Here is a 15740-nt window from a genome sequence, read left to right on the forward strand (position 1 = left end):
AGCATCAATTTGTGCTCTGATAGTTTTATTGTTGCTGTGCTACAGTTCAGAAAGGAGCTGAAAGGGCTCAGGAGTGATGACAGCAATAGCAATAAAGGTTTTGAAGAAAATGGTTTAAAGAGAAACACAATTTTTCCTACTGTTTTCAAAGGCTGGGGTATGTTTCTTTCTGTAAGCTTCGACGGAACTCTTACGGCTCCCTGAAAAGCAGGAGGCAAGTGTAAATTGCCATCACTTTCACAAGGACAGGGTCACAGGGAAAGGTGGAATTTTAGAAAATGATGTATTTTTGCTGCCAGTCAATCTCCCCTTTGTCCGTGGGTGGATCAATGTGCTCAATACATGCGATAGCTGTATGAGACAGAGAGGGAAAGCAGCGTGAAGTAGAAAACCTGTGGGGCTTTACAAATCACCCTCCTTTCACCTCCCGCTGCTGTCTCCACCCTCAGTATGCTCTGACTCCTCCTGGAAAACAGTGATGCTGAAGTCTGCCTGGGCTGGATCAGCTCAGTCCCATGCAGCGCTTTAGGCAGCTGGCAGTGCAGGAGGGCTCTGCTCCCCCTGCTGCGGCCACCTCTTCCTCCGCGGGGGGGAAAGCTCCCGTCCCTGTGTTTTCATGAATGCCTCAAGCCAGCAATGACAAAACGGCTTTTTTAACCTGTGCAGATGAGCTGGAGTGTCAAAGGGTTTAACTTGTCTGGCAATTGAATTTGCAAAGACCGAAAGCCCAGGTGCTTTCAGGGGAGTGGAGAACAGTGCAGGAATGGGACTGTGACTACATGGAGAATGTGCTCTGGGGCTATGTCTCACCCACGGTCTGCTCTACTCACCCTTTCGCAGAGGATCATGGAGAACATATGCTGAGACCGAGTGCTGGGCAGAAGCAGCAGCGGGCTGGTGAAGATGGAGAATGGCACAGGGAATGAGCAGAACCAAACTGGGCTGCCATCGAGTCAGGAGATCGTTACAGCTGAATACCAAGTGGTTACCGTCCTCTTGGTCCTCCTTATCTGCGGACTGGGCATCGTGGGCAACATCATGGTGGTTCTGGTGGTCCTCAGAACCAAACACATGAGAACTCCCACTAACTGCTACCTGGTGAGTCTGGCTGTGGCAGACCTCATGGTGCTTGTGGCTGCAGGACTGCCCAATATCACAGAAAGCCTGTATAGATCTTGGGTGTATGGCTATGTGGGATGTCTCTGCATCACTTACCTCCAGTACCTAGGGATCAATGCTTCTTCTTTTTCCATCACTGCCTTCACCATTGAGAGATACATAGCCATCTGCCACCCAATCAAAGCTCAGTTCCTATGTACTTTTTCAAGAGCCAAAAGGATCATTATTTTTGTCTGGGCTTTCACCTCCATATATTGTATGCTCTGGTTTTTCTTGCTAGACCTTAACACAGTAGTCTACAAAGACATTACTGTTGTGTCCTGTGGCTATAAAGTGTCTAGGAGCTATTACTCTCCTATCTACATGATGGACTTTGGCATATTTTATGTTTTGCCAATGGTATTGGCTACTGTCCTCTATGGCCTGATTGCTAGAATACTGTTCCTGAACCCCATCCCTTCGGACCCAAAAGAGAACTCTAAGACATGGAGGAATGACATTGCTCACCAAAGCAAGCCTGTGAATTCCAAAATGACTAACAGGAATTTCAATAGCACTGTTGCTTCTCGAAGGCAGGTAGGAACAGCAGTTTGAAATGGTTTTCTGAGACCTAAACTCCACTCGTTTCAGAGATCACCAGTCTAAACCTGTGGAAGGGGGTGCATTGCATGTATGTATATATATATATTCTTCCTTTTTGCTAAATAGTCAATATGAAATTCTGTGATACATATATACATACATAAAATATGTAGTTTTCTTGCCTATTCATTATTATCTACTGCAAGAACTGAAAAACAAATACTATTTTATTTCCTATCTCAAAAATCAATTAGGAAGTATCAATAAAGAATGAAGCATTTTTAACCATAGTTTCTTTATTTTAAGCCTGTTAGTAATCCTGACAAATATACAGAGTGACCCAAGTTAGTTTTGAGACCTGGAGGCAAAGAACTAATCCTGGAATTTAGGAGACTGGGGGGTTTGCCCCAGCTCAGGCACTGCATCACTCTGCAAACACAGTTAAGTAATTACTTTTCCTGTCTGTAACTCTGCTGGGGAAAGTCTACTTAAGCAAGTCTGTATATAAAACTGCTTTGTAAATGCTAAGTATCTTTGTTATTCTGTGTCTCGTAAAATAGCTTTCTGTATTGATGCCTCAAACCTGAGGCATAGGTTTGACTATCTTCTTTTAATATTGTTAAATATGCATGCTGCAATGAGTAATTATACAAGTATACTATAGTTAGTAGGTCAATTTATGGCTATTTTCAATAAATCAGACTGCCTCACAGTCACACAGTAGGCAGCAGGTAGCACTGCCGGGCACAGTGCTGAGAAATGCATGGCACATCGCTTCCCAGCAGGATCTCGGGAGCAGGATTCAGTGGGTCAGGCAGCTTGATGCGAGTGGTTTGGTTCACAGCCCTCAGCAGTCCATTTGCCACACAGGATGCTTCTACTTCCTTGAACTGTGCAGTTCCCTCAGGAAGCAAAGCTGAGCTGTGCACCCTTTCAAACCAGCTGAGTGCCCTCCTTGGGTGACAGGTTGAACATTATATTCCTTCTTATTATATATAGATTGCTATGGTTTAATGAGGGGGATCATTTTCCCTTGTTACAGAGATGGCGTTGACCTCAAAAGTTAACTGAGCTGCCTGCTATAGCATGGAGCCCTCCCAGAGCACAACTATGCTTTGACATGCATAACTGAAACATGTGGGCTAGGTTATATTTAATTATGTGTCTCCAATTATAGCTGTTAGCCAGAGTAGATGTGTTTAATCTTTTTTTTCTTTGTCCATTAATTTGTAGAAGAACAAGATAATCTGCTTTTCAAGTTCTCAATATCACTTTAGTATACATGCTTGATTACATGTACTTGAAAAAAAGATCTTTCACATTGAGCATTGCTGAATGTGGATACTATTATATTATGAAACCTAAATATGAGGATTGCAATGTGATACATTGCAATGTAGATTGCAGTTGTGGACAATTGAGGATTCAATTGCCTTCTTTGAATTGTGCTTGCACTACAATGATGGAGTTGCATACAACGTCCAGCATGTGATCTGCAGAAAAAGTGGCTGAAAATGTGGTGTACTCTTCCTATTTCTGTGGCAGTTCTCATATTTACCCAAGAACATCCTACAGAACTAGATCTGTGCATGTTCCTGTGGTGGGATGGCTCTGGCTAGCATTCAAACATCCACCCAGCCGTGTGCTCATTCTTCAACCCCATGAAAATGGGAAGAAAAGGAGCAAGAAAGCTCATGAGTCAAGATAAGGAATCAGTAGTTTTCATAAGCAATGCCGACTCAACTTGGGGAAACTTAATTTATTGCCAATTTATTGCCCCTTGCTATAGGCACGAGTTATACTCAGTTGCTTCCACGAGGCAACTGGCAGCATGGGGCCAGGGAATGTTGTGGTCAGGTTGCAGAGACTTGTCTCTGTCACTCTTCTCACTCTTTCCCTCTGTGGGTCCTCCATGGGCTGCAATCCCTTCAGGTGGTGCCAGCTTTGCCAAGGAGTGCCTCATCTCTGACTTTGCTGCTACCTCTCCTGTCTCTCATTCTTTTGTTCTCTTCTCCCCTCTCTCTCTGCAACATTTTTGCCTTTTTTTAAATATGTTTTCACAGAGGCACCACCAGCTTGGCTAATGGGCTTAGCTGTGTCCTGTGGTGGGTTTGCTGAAACTGGATGGAACCTACTCAGGGAGGCCACCCGTGCAACTTCCCAGCTCGGACATGAAAATTCAATACAGTCCCACTGAGTGATTCTGATTAATTATTATTGTACCTAACCTACTAAGAACTCACATTTATATAATACACCAGACTGCAAAAGTAAGTTAGATAGGTTTTTTCAACTTTCATGAAGGTTTAACTTAGGGAATTTCATAACCACTTCTGAAGAGGATTAATCCAACATGGCAGTATGTGAATTGATTTCTCCATGCAGAATAGCTCTCTGCTAGGGGAGGAAGCAAATACAGAATAAAATAACCATTTCCTTACAACTATGGAGGACATCTACTTAAGCTGGGGGGGTGGGGTCTGGGTGGGAAGCTCAGCAGTGAGATAAACGGGGGGAGGTGGCTATTGCTGAAGGAGAATAGATGAACCATGTTCAGCTTCATTAGAACAGGTATTTTCAGTCTCTGATGTAAACAGATATAACACCAGCATTGAAAAGCAAAAAAATAGTCGTCAGAGGACTTTTGTTTTCAAAACAGAATGGCAATTTAGAGCATTCTATGATTTAGAAAGAAGGCCTGGGATATATTTTATAATGGTGAGTCAAGCCTGTTTTAGCATATTTTTGATGTGAGATGCCTAGGCACGAGTTCTGAATGAAGCTATAGCACATCTCCAATGAACAGAAATCAGCTCCTCCAGGTAGAAAGTAGTCCTCTACTTATTTGTTCCATTCCCTGCCTGCACCCTTCCACCCATAGGATTTAAACGCCACTGAACTAGTTCCAGGAAATATTTATTTCATTATAGTGTTTGGGAAGCTAAGAGGAACAAAATCTGTTTACTAAAGAATCAATGCCCACATATCAAGAGCCACCAATGGACAAAGCCTTCAAAGTACTCTTCAGGCCCTGAAGTTTTTATTCAAAGCAGTGCAAAACAAAACTGAACAGGGAAGACAAGCTAAGAAAAAATTCAAAAACAAATTAAAAAAAAAAAAGACACTAAAAAAAAAAAAAAAAGAGAAAAACAACCCACCAAAACCTAAAAACCCCAAACAACCCAGGTATAAAAATCAGTCTTTTTTTAAATGTTGAAAGAGAGGGAAAGGCACAAAGAAAGCTTTCTTTTCGCATAAAATATTTCCATTTCCAACACATTTTTGCTTCACTGGACATCTGTTACTGCTGATATTGGACAACTACTGAAATTATAAGATATTAGTTTACACTGCAAACTACAGCTCTACCAAGGAAAGAAGCACCAATAGATGCCCATAGGAGGTGCCAAACTCCATTCTTACATCAACCTCTGAAGAGCTAAATCAATGTAACTCTTGCAATATTTTCTGTTTTACAGAGCTGTACTGGATAGCAGGGTGTGATAGATGTATTAAAAGTTTGGATTTACTAAAAATACCCAAACAAACTAGTTTTATTGACAGCCAGGCACTCCTTTATACATGGGAGTACATTTCCAATTCACTTTGTAATTTCCGTCAGGCTCCTGGTGTCCCAGAAGGCATAGAAACCAGTTCATTCTGCCTCTTCTTTGTCAGAAACTAAATTCACTCTTTATGGAAAGCAATAAGAGTCATTTATTTCCTTTGCAGAGCTTTTGATCAGCCACTACAAGTCAGTAGGTCACACCTGAGTTTGTTCTGAGGGAAGATCTCTGCCAGAAGAAAGCAAGATAGTGGTATGCTCCATCTTCAGAGGCATCAGTTTGTGCTCAAGACTCCATGCAATTAGGCCCTGAGGAATCTAACAGTGTTACAGTTCTTTGTAGTATTGAAACAGGCAGTTAAACCTTCAAGCATGTGTTTAGTTTGTGACTAAATTAAAATCTTAAACATCTATTAGGTCTGATGGAGCTGATGATGACTGCATTGGATGGGCTTTCATCTGTGCTTTGCATAAAAAATAACCTTGCTAGACTGAAGTTCATATATAGCACTGAGAAAACAGAATGATAGAGTTCTGGTGTACACATTTCCTCAAGTTAAACAGGAGGGAAGTTGAGAAAGTACAGTTTTCCAGCACCCTTCTGTTGAACCCAGGTCACAGTAGCTGAAACTTCAAAGCTCAAAGGAGGAAAGATCAATAAGATTAGAAGATGACATAATGACAAAGAGCCTCTCTTAAGGCCAGACAGTTCAAAGTCCCATTTACGTGATTCAGAGACAAAGAAAGAACTTCAATGCAAATTCAATGCTAAGATTTATTTAACAACTATGTGATCATTTGTACAGACTGTCCTGGGTTCAGCAGCAGCAGTCGTTTTTTCTCCTTCTTAGTAGCTAGTGCATCACTGTGGTTTTGACTTTCGGCCTGGGAATAATACTGATAAAGCCGATGCTTTTGGTTGCTGGTCAGAATGTTTACCCTGACCAAGGACTTTGTGAGTCTCATGTTCTGCCAGGGAGGAGGGGAAGCCAGGAGAAAGCAGGGACAGGACACCTGACCCAAGCTGGCCAAAGAGGTATTCCATACCACAGCACGTCATGCCCAGGATGTAGAACTGAGAGTTCCCGGAAGGGCTGGATCACAGTGGGGTGGGGGCAAGATATCAGTTGGTGAGCAGTTGTATTCTCTTCCCTTGTTATTTCCTTTATCATTATTACTATTAGTGGTAGCAGTAGTGATTTGTGTTATACCTTAGTTATTAAACTGTTCTTATCTCAACCCATGGGAGTTGCATTCTTTCGATTCTCCTCCCCGTCCCTCCAGAAGCGGAGGGAAGAAAGGTGGGGGGGGGAGTAGACTGTGTGGTTCTAATTTACGGCCTGGGCTTAAAACACGACACAGATGATCACAGGTCTCAAGGAAGTGAACTGAAGTTGATTTCAACTCACTCACCAGAAAATACAGACTGAATTCGGAGCAGTCCAATTAAAAACATAATTTGAACATGTAAGGAATCCTGGACCTCATGAAGCACTGGGAAACTCTAATTGTTGTCATGGAACTAGGGTAAAAACTGCATGTAGTGGCAAGAAAGATTGAATATGACCCAAAGGATCGTGAGCTAAGAAGGGACTTCATTCCAGATTGCTCAGGACCTTAGATTAATGAAATTTCCCTCCAATACTTTGTTACAACTCACAGAATCAGTGGGGCTGGCAGGCACCTCTGCAGATCATGCAGTCCAACCCAACCCTACTTTCAGTGGTCCTGTGGTAGACTGAAGACATCTGGCTTACTAGCCTACTAGGTAGCTGTTCTTCTGCCACTTTAGTTTCTCCATTTCAGTTGCAAAGGGAGATGCAACAATTGGATATTTTATTTTTCAGGTACGCATATAATTACATTAGCCTACTAATTTGTGTCTTTGCTATTCCAAAATGGCCTCTTATTGGTGCTTGCAAGCCATCCATATTGTTGTTTCCTGAAAACACATTCACTGACTGTATCCTAATCAAAATGAATAGCAATTGAGCAAACATTAACTGCAGTTACAGGCATTTATGGCACATAAATAGTAATGTGTGTCCGTAAATTCAATCTGAACAAAACCACAAGTGCCTGTATCAAAGGTTTGGCCAGATTATCCATTACCAAAAATTGCAGAAAACCAAATTCAATATAATCAGCTCATTGCCTCTATCAAGCAGCAGTTCATACTTAACTTACATTCACATACATTATAGCTTCAACTTAACATGTGCCTGAAATAAGTCTTTAGTCTTTACTCACAGTCTTCCTTTCACAATCTTTACACCATAAAGTACCATAAATATAAAAAATAAATCTCTACACTTCTTTTTCTTTGCTTTTTCATATACAGCACCATCCTTATAGCAGCTACGAGCCCAGGCATTGTCTGGCTAACGTGCTCACGGAATCATAATTTGAGCTATGTGCTTCCTTTTCTCTTCGCTTCCTTTTCTCTTTCCCATATGCTACTCCCCTGTCCAGTTTGCCAGATCAGATGCTGGTTCTAGCTGTGTTGATCTCTCCCATATTTCCATTTTATCCCACCTAGTTCAGTCAACATATCCCAAATTTTTTTCTTGGCCATTCATAACGTGAACACCGAATTAAATATTTGCAGGTAGATTTCATACTTTCTCCAAAGGAATTCCTAGTTTCCTCAGGCATCAAGGACTATGAAAAACAAATACAACCTTAGACAGCAAACATGTTTGCTTATACTTGAGATGGGATACATCTCATTTAATATTCACAGAATCACAAAAATCACAGAATCACAGGAGGGTTGAGGTTGGAAGGAACCACCAGGGGTCATCTCGTTCAACCTCTCCACTCAAGCAGGGTCACTTAGGGCACACTTATTGCTCAGGATTGTGTCCAAACAGCTCTTTATCTCCAGTGAAGGAGACTCCACAACCTTTTTAGGATCCTATTCCAATGCTCTATCACCCTCACAGTAAAGTTCTTCCTCATGTTCAGGTGGAACTTCTTGTGTTTTAGTGTATGCACATTGCCTCTTGTCCTATCACCTGGCACCACCAAGAAGAATCTGGCCTATCCTGTTAACACCCTCCCTTCAGATAATTATGCACTTTGATCAGATCCTACCTGAGCCTCCTCTAGGCTGAACAGGTCCAGCTTCCTCAACCTTTCCTCATATGAGAGATGATCCAGACCCTTAATCATTCCAGTAGCCCTTGGCTGCAGTTGCTTCAGAAGCTCCATGTCTCTCTTATACTGGGGAGCCCAGAACTGGACACAAGTACAGGTGAGGCCTCACCAGGGCCGAGTAGAGAGGGAGGATTACATTATGTATATCTCACAAATTTAGTTGCTTAGTTCAATCAAATTATCTAAGACCTCTCCACAGTAGATTAAAACAGGTGGGTTACCCTCTAGAGAAAGTCCTCTCTTAGACGCTGATGTAGTACGTGATTACCTGCCCCTCATAGAAACCCCTCTGTTCTTTCACAGTAGAGCAAGCACAGATTCCAGCTTGCAATGCAACATGTTTTGTATGGCTTACATGGAATACTCAATCATGTCACTTGGTTTCACTTGCAGTGATATTATATACAGACCATAACTTTTTATTTATTTAATCTTCCTTATTGTACAACTTCTTTTGGATTGCAAAATCACAGACTGGCAATTGCTATATCTCTGTATTGCAATGGACACTGTCCCACATGACATCCTTGTCTCTAAATTGGAGAGACATCAATTTGATGGGTGGACCACTCGGTAGATAAAGAACTGGCTGGATGGCTGCATGCAAAGAGTTGTGGTCAATGGCTCGATGTCCGGCTGGAGACCGGTAACGAGTGGTGTCCCTCAGGGATCGGTGTTGGGACCGGTCTTGTTCAACATCTTTGTCGGTGACATGGACAGTGGGATTGAGTGCGCCCTCAGCAAGTTTGCCGATGACACCAAGCTGTGTGGTTCGGTTGATACGCTGGAGGGAAGGGATGCCATCCAGAGGGACCTCAACCCACTTGTGAGGTGGGCTGATGCCAACCTTATGAAGTTTAACCCTGCCAAGTGCAAGATCCTACACCTGGGTCGGAGCAATTCCAGGCACAGCTAAAGATTGGGCAGAGAAGAGATTCAGAGCAGCCCTGCGGAGAAGGACTTGGGGGTGTTGGTTGATGAAAAAATGAACATGAGCCAGCAGTGTACACTCACAGCCCATAAAGCCAACCATATCCTGGGCTGCATCAAGAGGAGCGTGACCAGCAGGTCGAAGGAGGTGATCCTGCCCCTCTACTCTGCTCTCGTGAGACCTCACTTGGAGTATTGTGTGCAGTTCTGGTGTCCTCAACATAAAAAGGACATGGAACTGTTGGAACAAGTCCAGAGGAGGGCCACGAGGATGATCAGGGAACTGGAGCACCTCCCATATGAAGAGAGGCTGAGAAAGTTGGGGCTGTTCAGCCTGGAGAAGAGAAGGCTGCGTGGAGACCTCATAGCAGCCTTCCAGTATCTGAAGAGGGCCTACAAGGATGCTGGGGAGGGACTATTCATCAGGGACTGTAGTGACAGGACAAGGGGTAACGCGTTCAAACTGAAACAGGGGAAGTTTAGATTGGATCTAAGGAAGAAATTCTTTACTGAGAGGGTGGTGAGGCACTGGAATGGGTTGCCCAGGGAGGTTGTGAATGCTCCATCCTTGGCAGTGTTCAAGGCCAGGTTGGACAGAGCCTTGGGTGACATGGTTTAGTGTGAGGTGTCCCTGGCCATGGCAGGGGGGTTGGAACTAGATGATCTTGAGGTCCTTTCCAACCCTAACTATTCTATGATTCTATAAGAACAAGAAAGAATAATAGGAACGATACTATTACATGCCTTTAAAACACCAGAGTGACTCTATAGCACACTAACCTAGTAAGTGCGACTATTACTTTTAACTGTCAATCTAAGAAAGATTAGTATTCAAAGGAGAAGGAAGCAACTACTGAACTGTTAGTACCATGGATGAAAATGTCTTATAAAAGCATTTCCCTAGAATGACAAGGTTTTGGAGCTGGAAGGAAGCAGAGAATACTAGTTCAGATTCAAAATGGTGGAAATCTGTTTAGACAAAAACATTTTAAATGTTTCTCAGAATTGGTTAAGAAACCAAAAGACAGGGCTTGAAGAATTGTTGTGTGCAGCCAGGAAAACATTCAATCTCAAGCACTTCCTAGTATTCCAAGTACACTTGAAATATGGATTAATATGGATTTGTTCAAAGCCTTTTAATCATGTTTAAGTGGAATGTATGAGTGATTTTAGTGGAGCTGACTGTACCCATGCAAGCAATTGAAACTCATGATTATCAACATCTATCTTTTCTGCAAGCAATGAAATTATAACCTATACAACCAGAATGTATCCTGTGGTTACAGGAGTTGCTGTTTCATTGAAGTGTAACTTGACATACCCAGTAAGAAGAACTAAAGTGAAGGTAAAAGGAAGTTCTTTAGCCTGTCAATAGGCAGCAACAGTTTTATGTCAAGAAGAAAGAGAAACAGTAAAACACCTCACAGTCAAAAGAAGCAGTTGTAGCTCACCAAAACCAATGCAAATGATTTCTAGTTCATGCACACAGAGTTAGCCAAGTCATCTCATGACTTTGAGGAGGCCATGCCACTGTACTATCCCACTGTCACATCTCACTGTACTTTCTACCTTATTTATTAATATCTTTCAGATTTCCTTTAATGTAGATACTAGAAAATACCATATATACTAGAATTAAGAATTAAACTATAAAAGAAAAAGTCCTTTTACAGTTTTTTTTTCCTTATATTTTTATTATTTCTTGTTCACTTCATTTCAGCTATCCTGGGTATCCCCAAAGGCTGTTTTTCTATTTATTCAAACCAAATTCACACAATAGATCAAAGTTCTCATAATGATGAAATATTATTGATAATTTTTTTTCCTGGCAATGTAAACTTTAAATGACATCTCAGAGTAAATATGAAATAATGAACATCTAATTAAATACCAAGAATTTGAGGAATAGAAATATATCTAATTTTTATTTGCATTATTTTTGGCTTTTGGAAATATTTTTAGGGTGGCTGTTAAAGCAGATATTCTAAACAGGTTTCAGGTTCAGTTACTCTACAGACTATACTAGTCTGGAGCAGGAGATTTAACGTGGTTGAAACAAATGGCTTTAGACCCCTTTTTTTCCATTTGAATTAAAAGCTCCTTCCAGCTTGAGAAGTTGCAAAGTCCAAGGTCTACAACAATTAGTTTATTGGAATGTCACCTGGAAAGAGTCATTTAACTAAAACTAGGAAGAATCTGGAATCAGGTATTTTTGTCCTTGTTACTGTAGAAAGCCTTTCTTCATCAAACATTGATGAGGAATTCCCAGCTGGAGAGCCTGTCTATAGTTTTGCGTTGGCTCTAGAGATGTAGGAATGCACGTGTTCCTTCCAAGATGAGTTCTAACCCATCCCTCTTCTGTCTTCCTCTGTGTTCCCCCAGGTTACCAAGATGTTGGCCGTGGTTGTGATCCTATTTGCATTTCTATGGATGCCCTACCGCACGCTGGTTGTGGTCAATTCCTTTCTCTCCAGCCCCTTCCAAGAAAACTGGTTCCTGCTATTTTGCAGAATCTGTATCTATTTAAATAGTGCCATCAATCCTGTAATTTACAACCTCATGTCCCAGAAATTCAGAGCAGCCTTCAGGAAACTCTGCAACTACCAGCAGAAACGGGAAAAGAAACCGGACAATTACAACATGGCCCTAAATTATAATGTCGCCAAAGAGTCTGATCACTTCAGCACTGAGCTAGAAGATATTACTGTCACCAATACCTATCTGTCCTCTGCAAAACTGTCCCTTGGCGACACATGTTTATCATCTGAGGTAACCGCTCATGTTTTTTAATTTTGGTGTAGAATTCTTATGAACCAGAGCACGTTTATGTGCACGGAGCTGTGCTGGGCTAGCTCTCAGCTGGGATCACGGCAGGCTGTCCATGACAGATGATGCACCACCAAACAGGGCATGGTGGGGACGGAGAACTGCCCAGCTCTGGAAAGAGATGCTTTCAAAGTGCCTTGTGCCAAGCATGACATGACTGGGAGGATCTGGGTATGGGGAAGGATGATAAGAAGCATGCAGATTAAGCTTTACTCCCTGATGAACAGAGGGCAGTGGTGGAGTATCAGAGTAGTGCTTGGGCATGGTGCCTCATGCACATGTCTGGAAGGAGGGTGGGCATTGATGTCTGAGCTCAGTGATTCCTCCTCGTCTGCTCTGGCTGCCCACAGGAAGGCAAAAGGGAGTTTTCTTGTGCCTCACACCCTGGCTCCTGCTTGAGGTTAAGTAGCCCAGTGCCACCATGCAGCTGGTGTTAAGAGAAGACACAGACCTCCTCCACACCAGCATTCTGGTCTTGAGAATGCTGAAAGTCACATCCATCTCCATTCTACCTGCCCCATCCCTGTGTGCAGCACATCTCTCTAACCCAGCTCTCTTCTATGTGATAGAATCACATAGAATCTATATCATAGAATCATAGAATAGTTAGGGTTGGAAAGGACCTTAAGATCATCTAGTTCCAACCCCCCTGCCATGGGCAGGGACACCTCACACTAAACCATGTCACCCAAGGCTCTGTCCAACCTGGCCTTGAACACTGCCAAGGATGGAGCATTCACAACCTCCCTGGGCAACCCATTCCAGTGCCTCACCACCCTCACAGTAAACAATTTCTTCCTTAGATCCAATCTAAACTTCCCCTGTTTCAGTTTGAACGTGTTACCCCTTGTCCTGTCACTACAGTCCCTGATGAAGAGTCCCTCCCCAGCATCCTTGTAGGCCCCCTTCAGATACTGGAAGGCTGCTATGAGGTCTCCACGCAGCCTTCTCTTCTCCAGGCTGAACAGCCCCAACTTTCTCAGCCTCTCTTCATACGGGAGGTGCTCCAGTCCCCTGATCATCCTCGTGGCCCTCCTCTGGACTGGTTCCAACAGTTCCATATCCTTTTATGTTGAGGACACCAGAACTGTACACATGATGATGCATGTTACTGTTTTCATAATACTCTTTTTTTACACAATGCTACTTAAATGCTTGTAAACCTGTACACCTTAGCTCTTACCATATAAAATATCCAGAGAAAGGCTTAGCTTTTCATTTCCTTTTGCAGATGATATGAAAATGAAAAATATTTCTTTCTCAGTTTGATTTTTCTCTCCTTATTTTCAGGCCTGAGGCCCACCTTCTTTGGAGAACACAGCCAAATAAAACCTTTGGATGCTGTGTTCCCACCAACCTGTATGAAACATAAAGGCATTTCTGGTCACACAATTGCAGGAGTTACCATATATCTCTACACACCTGTCTGTGTCCTAGAAGGAAAAGCTGCATCCTGGGGAGCAAAAACAATATACTACTGAGTCTGACTCAATGGAGTACTTAACACAGTTTTAAGCAGATGAGTTGGCTACAGTGGAATACCCAAGTCCTTCGTCTCATGTATCAGCGAAAGAGTGGTCTGCGTTCTCAGAAAGAGCAAGGCTGCCCAGGACATCTCCTCAGAAGCAGAACAGGGCAGCAGATGATGCTCCCCATGAGGCTGAGTGACAGAGAGGAGCTGCCCTGCTGTGTGTCTGCATCACAAAGAACCAGCAATGCCCATCCCATAACAGCCAGAACTGTTGTCAACTGCAGTGATCACCTGAATTTGACTCCCCCATCCCACAGCACTGCAAATCTTATTGCAAGCATTATAACACACCTCAATGAGCAGATAACTGATGTAAAAGAGCACAATTATTTTGTTTGGTTTTTTTTTTTTTTTTTACTTTTAACTGCATGAAATAGAAAGACCATTCAATGAACCAGTTTGCAGCAGGGAATAAACAAAAACTCAATAAGAAGCTTTAAAAAAATCTTTATTTTTTGGCAATCTGGACTTTTTACAAGGGCATGTAAGGGTAGCACAAGGGGGAATACTTTTAAATTGAAAGAAGGTAGATTTAGATTAGACATTAGGAAGAAGTTCTTTGCTATAAAGGTGCTGAGACACTGGAACAAGTTTTCCAGAGAAGCTGTGCCTGCGCCATCCCTGGCAGTGTTCAAGCCCAGGCTGGGTGGGACTTTGATCAACCTGGTCTAGTGGAAAGTGTCCCTGCCCATGGCAGAGGGGTTGGAACTGGATGATTTTTAAGGGCCCTTCCAACCCAAACCATTCTGTGATTTTATTATTCTATGATTATATATATATATGTACCACATTTAATGTAAATTTCAGCTAATACAGAAGCCTGTTGGAACTTGACAGGTACTAAAGATTATTGGACAAACTTTCACTAGTTAATATTATCTTGGTTCAATAATAGTTGTGCGTCAGACTGCTACAGGAGGTTCATAAATTTTGCATAGATAGTGTCTGGGGAAAAGAGGAAAAGTCAGTGAAAAGTGACTCTTTTTTCATTTTTTGTCTCAAAAATTACCAATTAAAATACTTCATGACATAAAAGACGTTATCAGAAGAGAAGTCACAATGGCTTCTCACTTGTTGGTAGAGCTGATGGAATGTTCTTCCCTCATGGGCCCATTTCAAGCAGCCTGGGACCACAATCTCCCCACTGTAGGTGCAGTCAAAACATACCATATGACTGGCTTTGCTCTAGACCAGCTCATGGTCTTGCTAGAACTTCATTTACTCATTCCTGTTCAGCAGTAACAGAAACTCTGGAAGATGCCTGCGTATTCTTGTTTGCTATGAACATTTTGCATAGCTCTTTTACATGACATTTTAAAAAGCTGTAAACTCCTAAATGTTCCAGTAAAAAAAAACTATCTGGTGTGGATGTGAGGGATAGCCGCACTAGCATTGTAAGGCTTTCCCATCCAGTTTTCCTTTGCATATACAACTGCTTCCCAATTCAAACCACTTTCATGTCCATGTTTGCAAAATTAAAGAGAACAGAAAATATTGATAGGCCTCACATTTAGATTTCGATGTGAATCCTTGACTGCTGCATCCAAAAGCCCCTATTCAATGCCATCTGGATGGCAAGGAAGAAGCGAACAGTCTGTATCCCGCTCCATCTGCATCCTTGCCTTAACTTCTGTTTTAAACTTGCAGAGCTCCACAGGTACTTTCTAGGTCGACTGAATGATGGCAGGGCATGGAAGGGACCAACAGCAGGAGGTTTTCAACCAGCAATACAGATATGACAAACTTCCTCCAGAAAGGACTTTCTATCATATTTTATTTCCATCAGCCCTTGCCTTTGCATTTTGGCGAGCAGAGGGAGCGAGACCACAGGGGTATCGTCCTTTTTGAGATTTGACCTGAAATTATGGGAGGAAAAAGAACACCTCACGTGTGGGCATTCATCAAGGGCAGGCTGTATACTGGAGCCTATCCCAGGAAGCACAGGTGCTGGCAGAGCTTTGGCTGGAGCAGAGCCAGCAGCTGAACCCATGTAGACTGTGTTGCAATGTTTTGCATATCCTCTGCATT

General features: G+C 42.5%; 1 protein-coding gene across 1 annotated transcript; it reads left to right on the forward strand.

The window, feature by feature from the left end:
• Window positions 1–882: 882 nt before the first annotated feature.
• TRHR (thyrotropin releasing hormone receptor) lies at window positions 883–13477 on the forward strand (the record flags this gene model as incomplete). The annotated part of the gene is made up of 3 exons (XM_080609729.1): window positions 883–1695; window positions 11738–12124; window positions 13472–13477. The coding sequence occupies exons 1-3, from the start codon at window positions 904–906 to the stop codon at window positions 13475–13477; spliced, it is 1185 nt and encodes a 394-aa protein (XP_080465855.1). The 5' UTR covers window positions 883–903.
• Between the last annotated feature and the right edge of the window lie 2263 nt (window positions 13478–15740).

The sequence above is a fragment of the Psittacula echo genome (assembly GCF_963264785.1).
Source record: "Psittacula echo genome assembly, chromosome: 2".
Lineage (NCBI taxonomy): Eukaryota > Metazoa > Chordata > Aves > Psittaciformes > Psittacidae > Psittacula > Psittacula echo.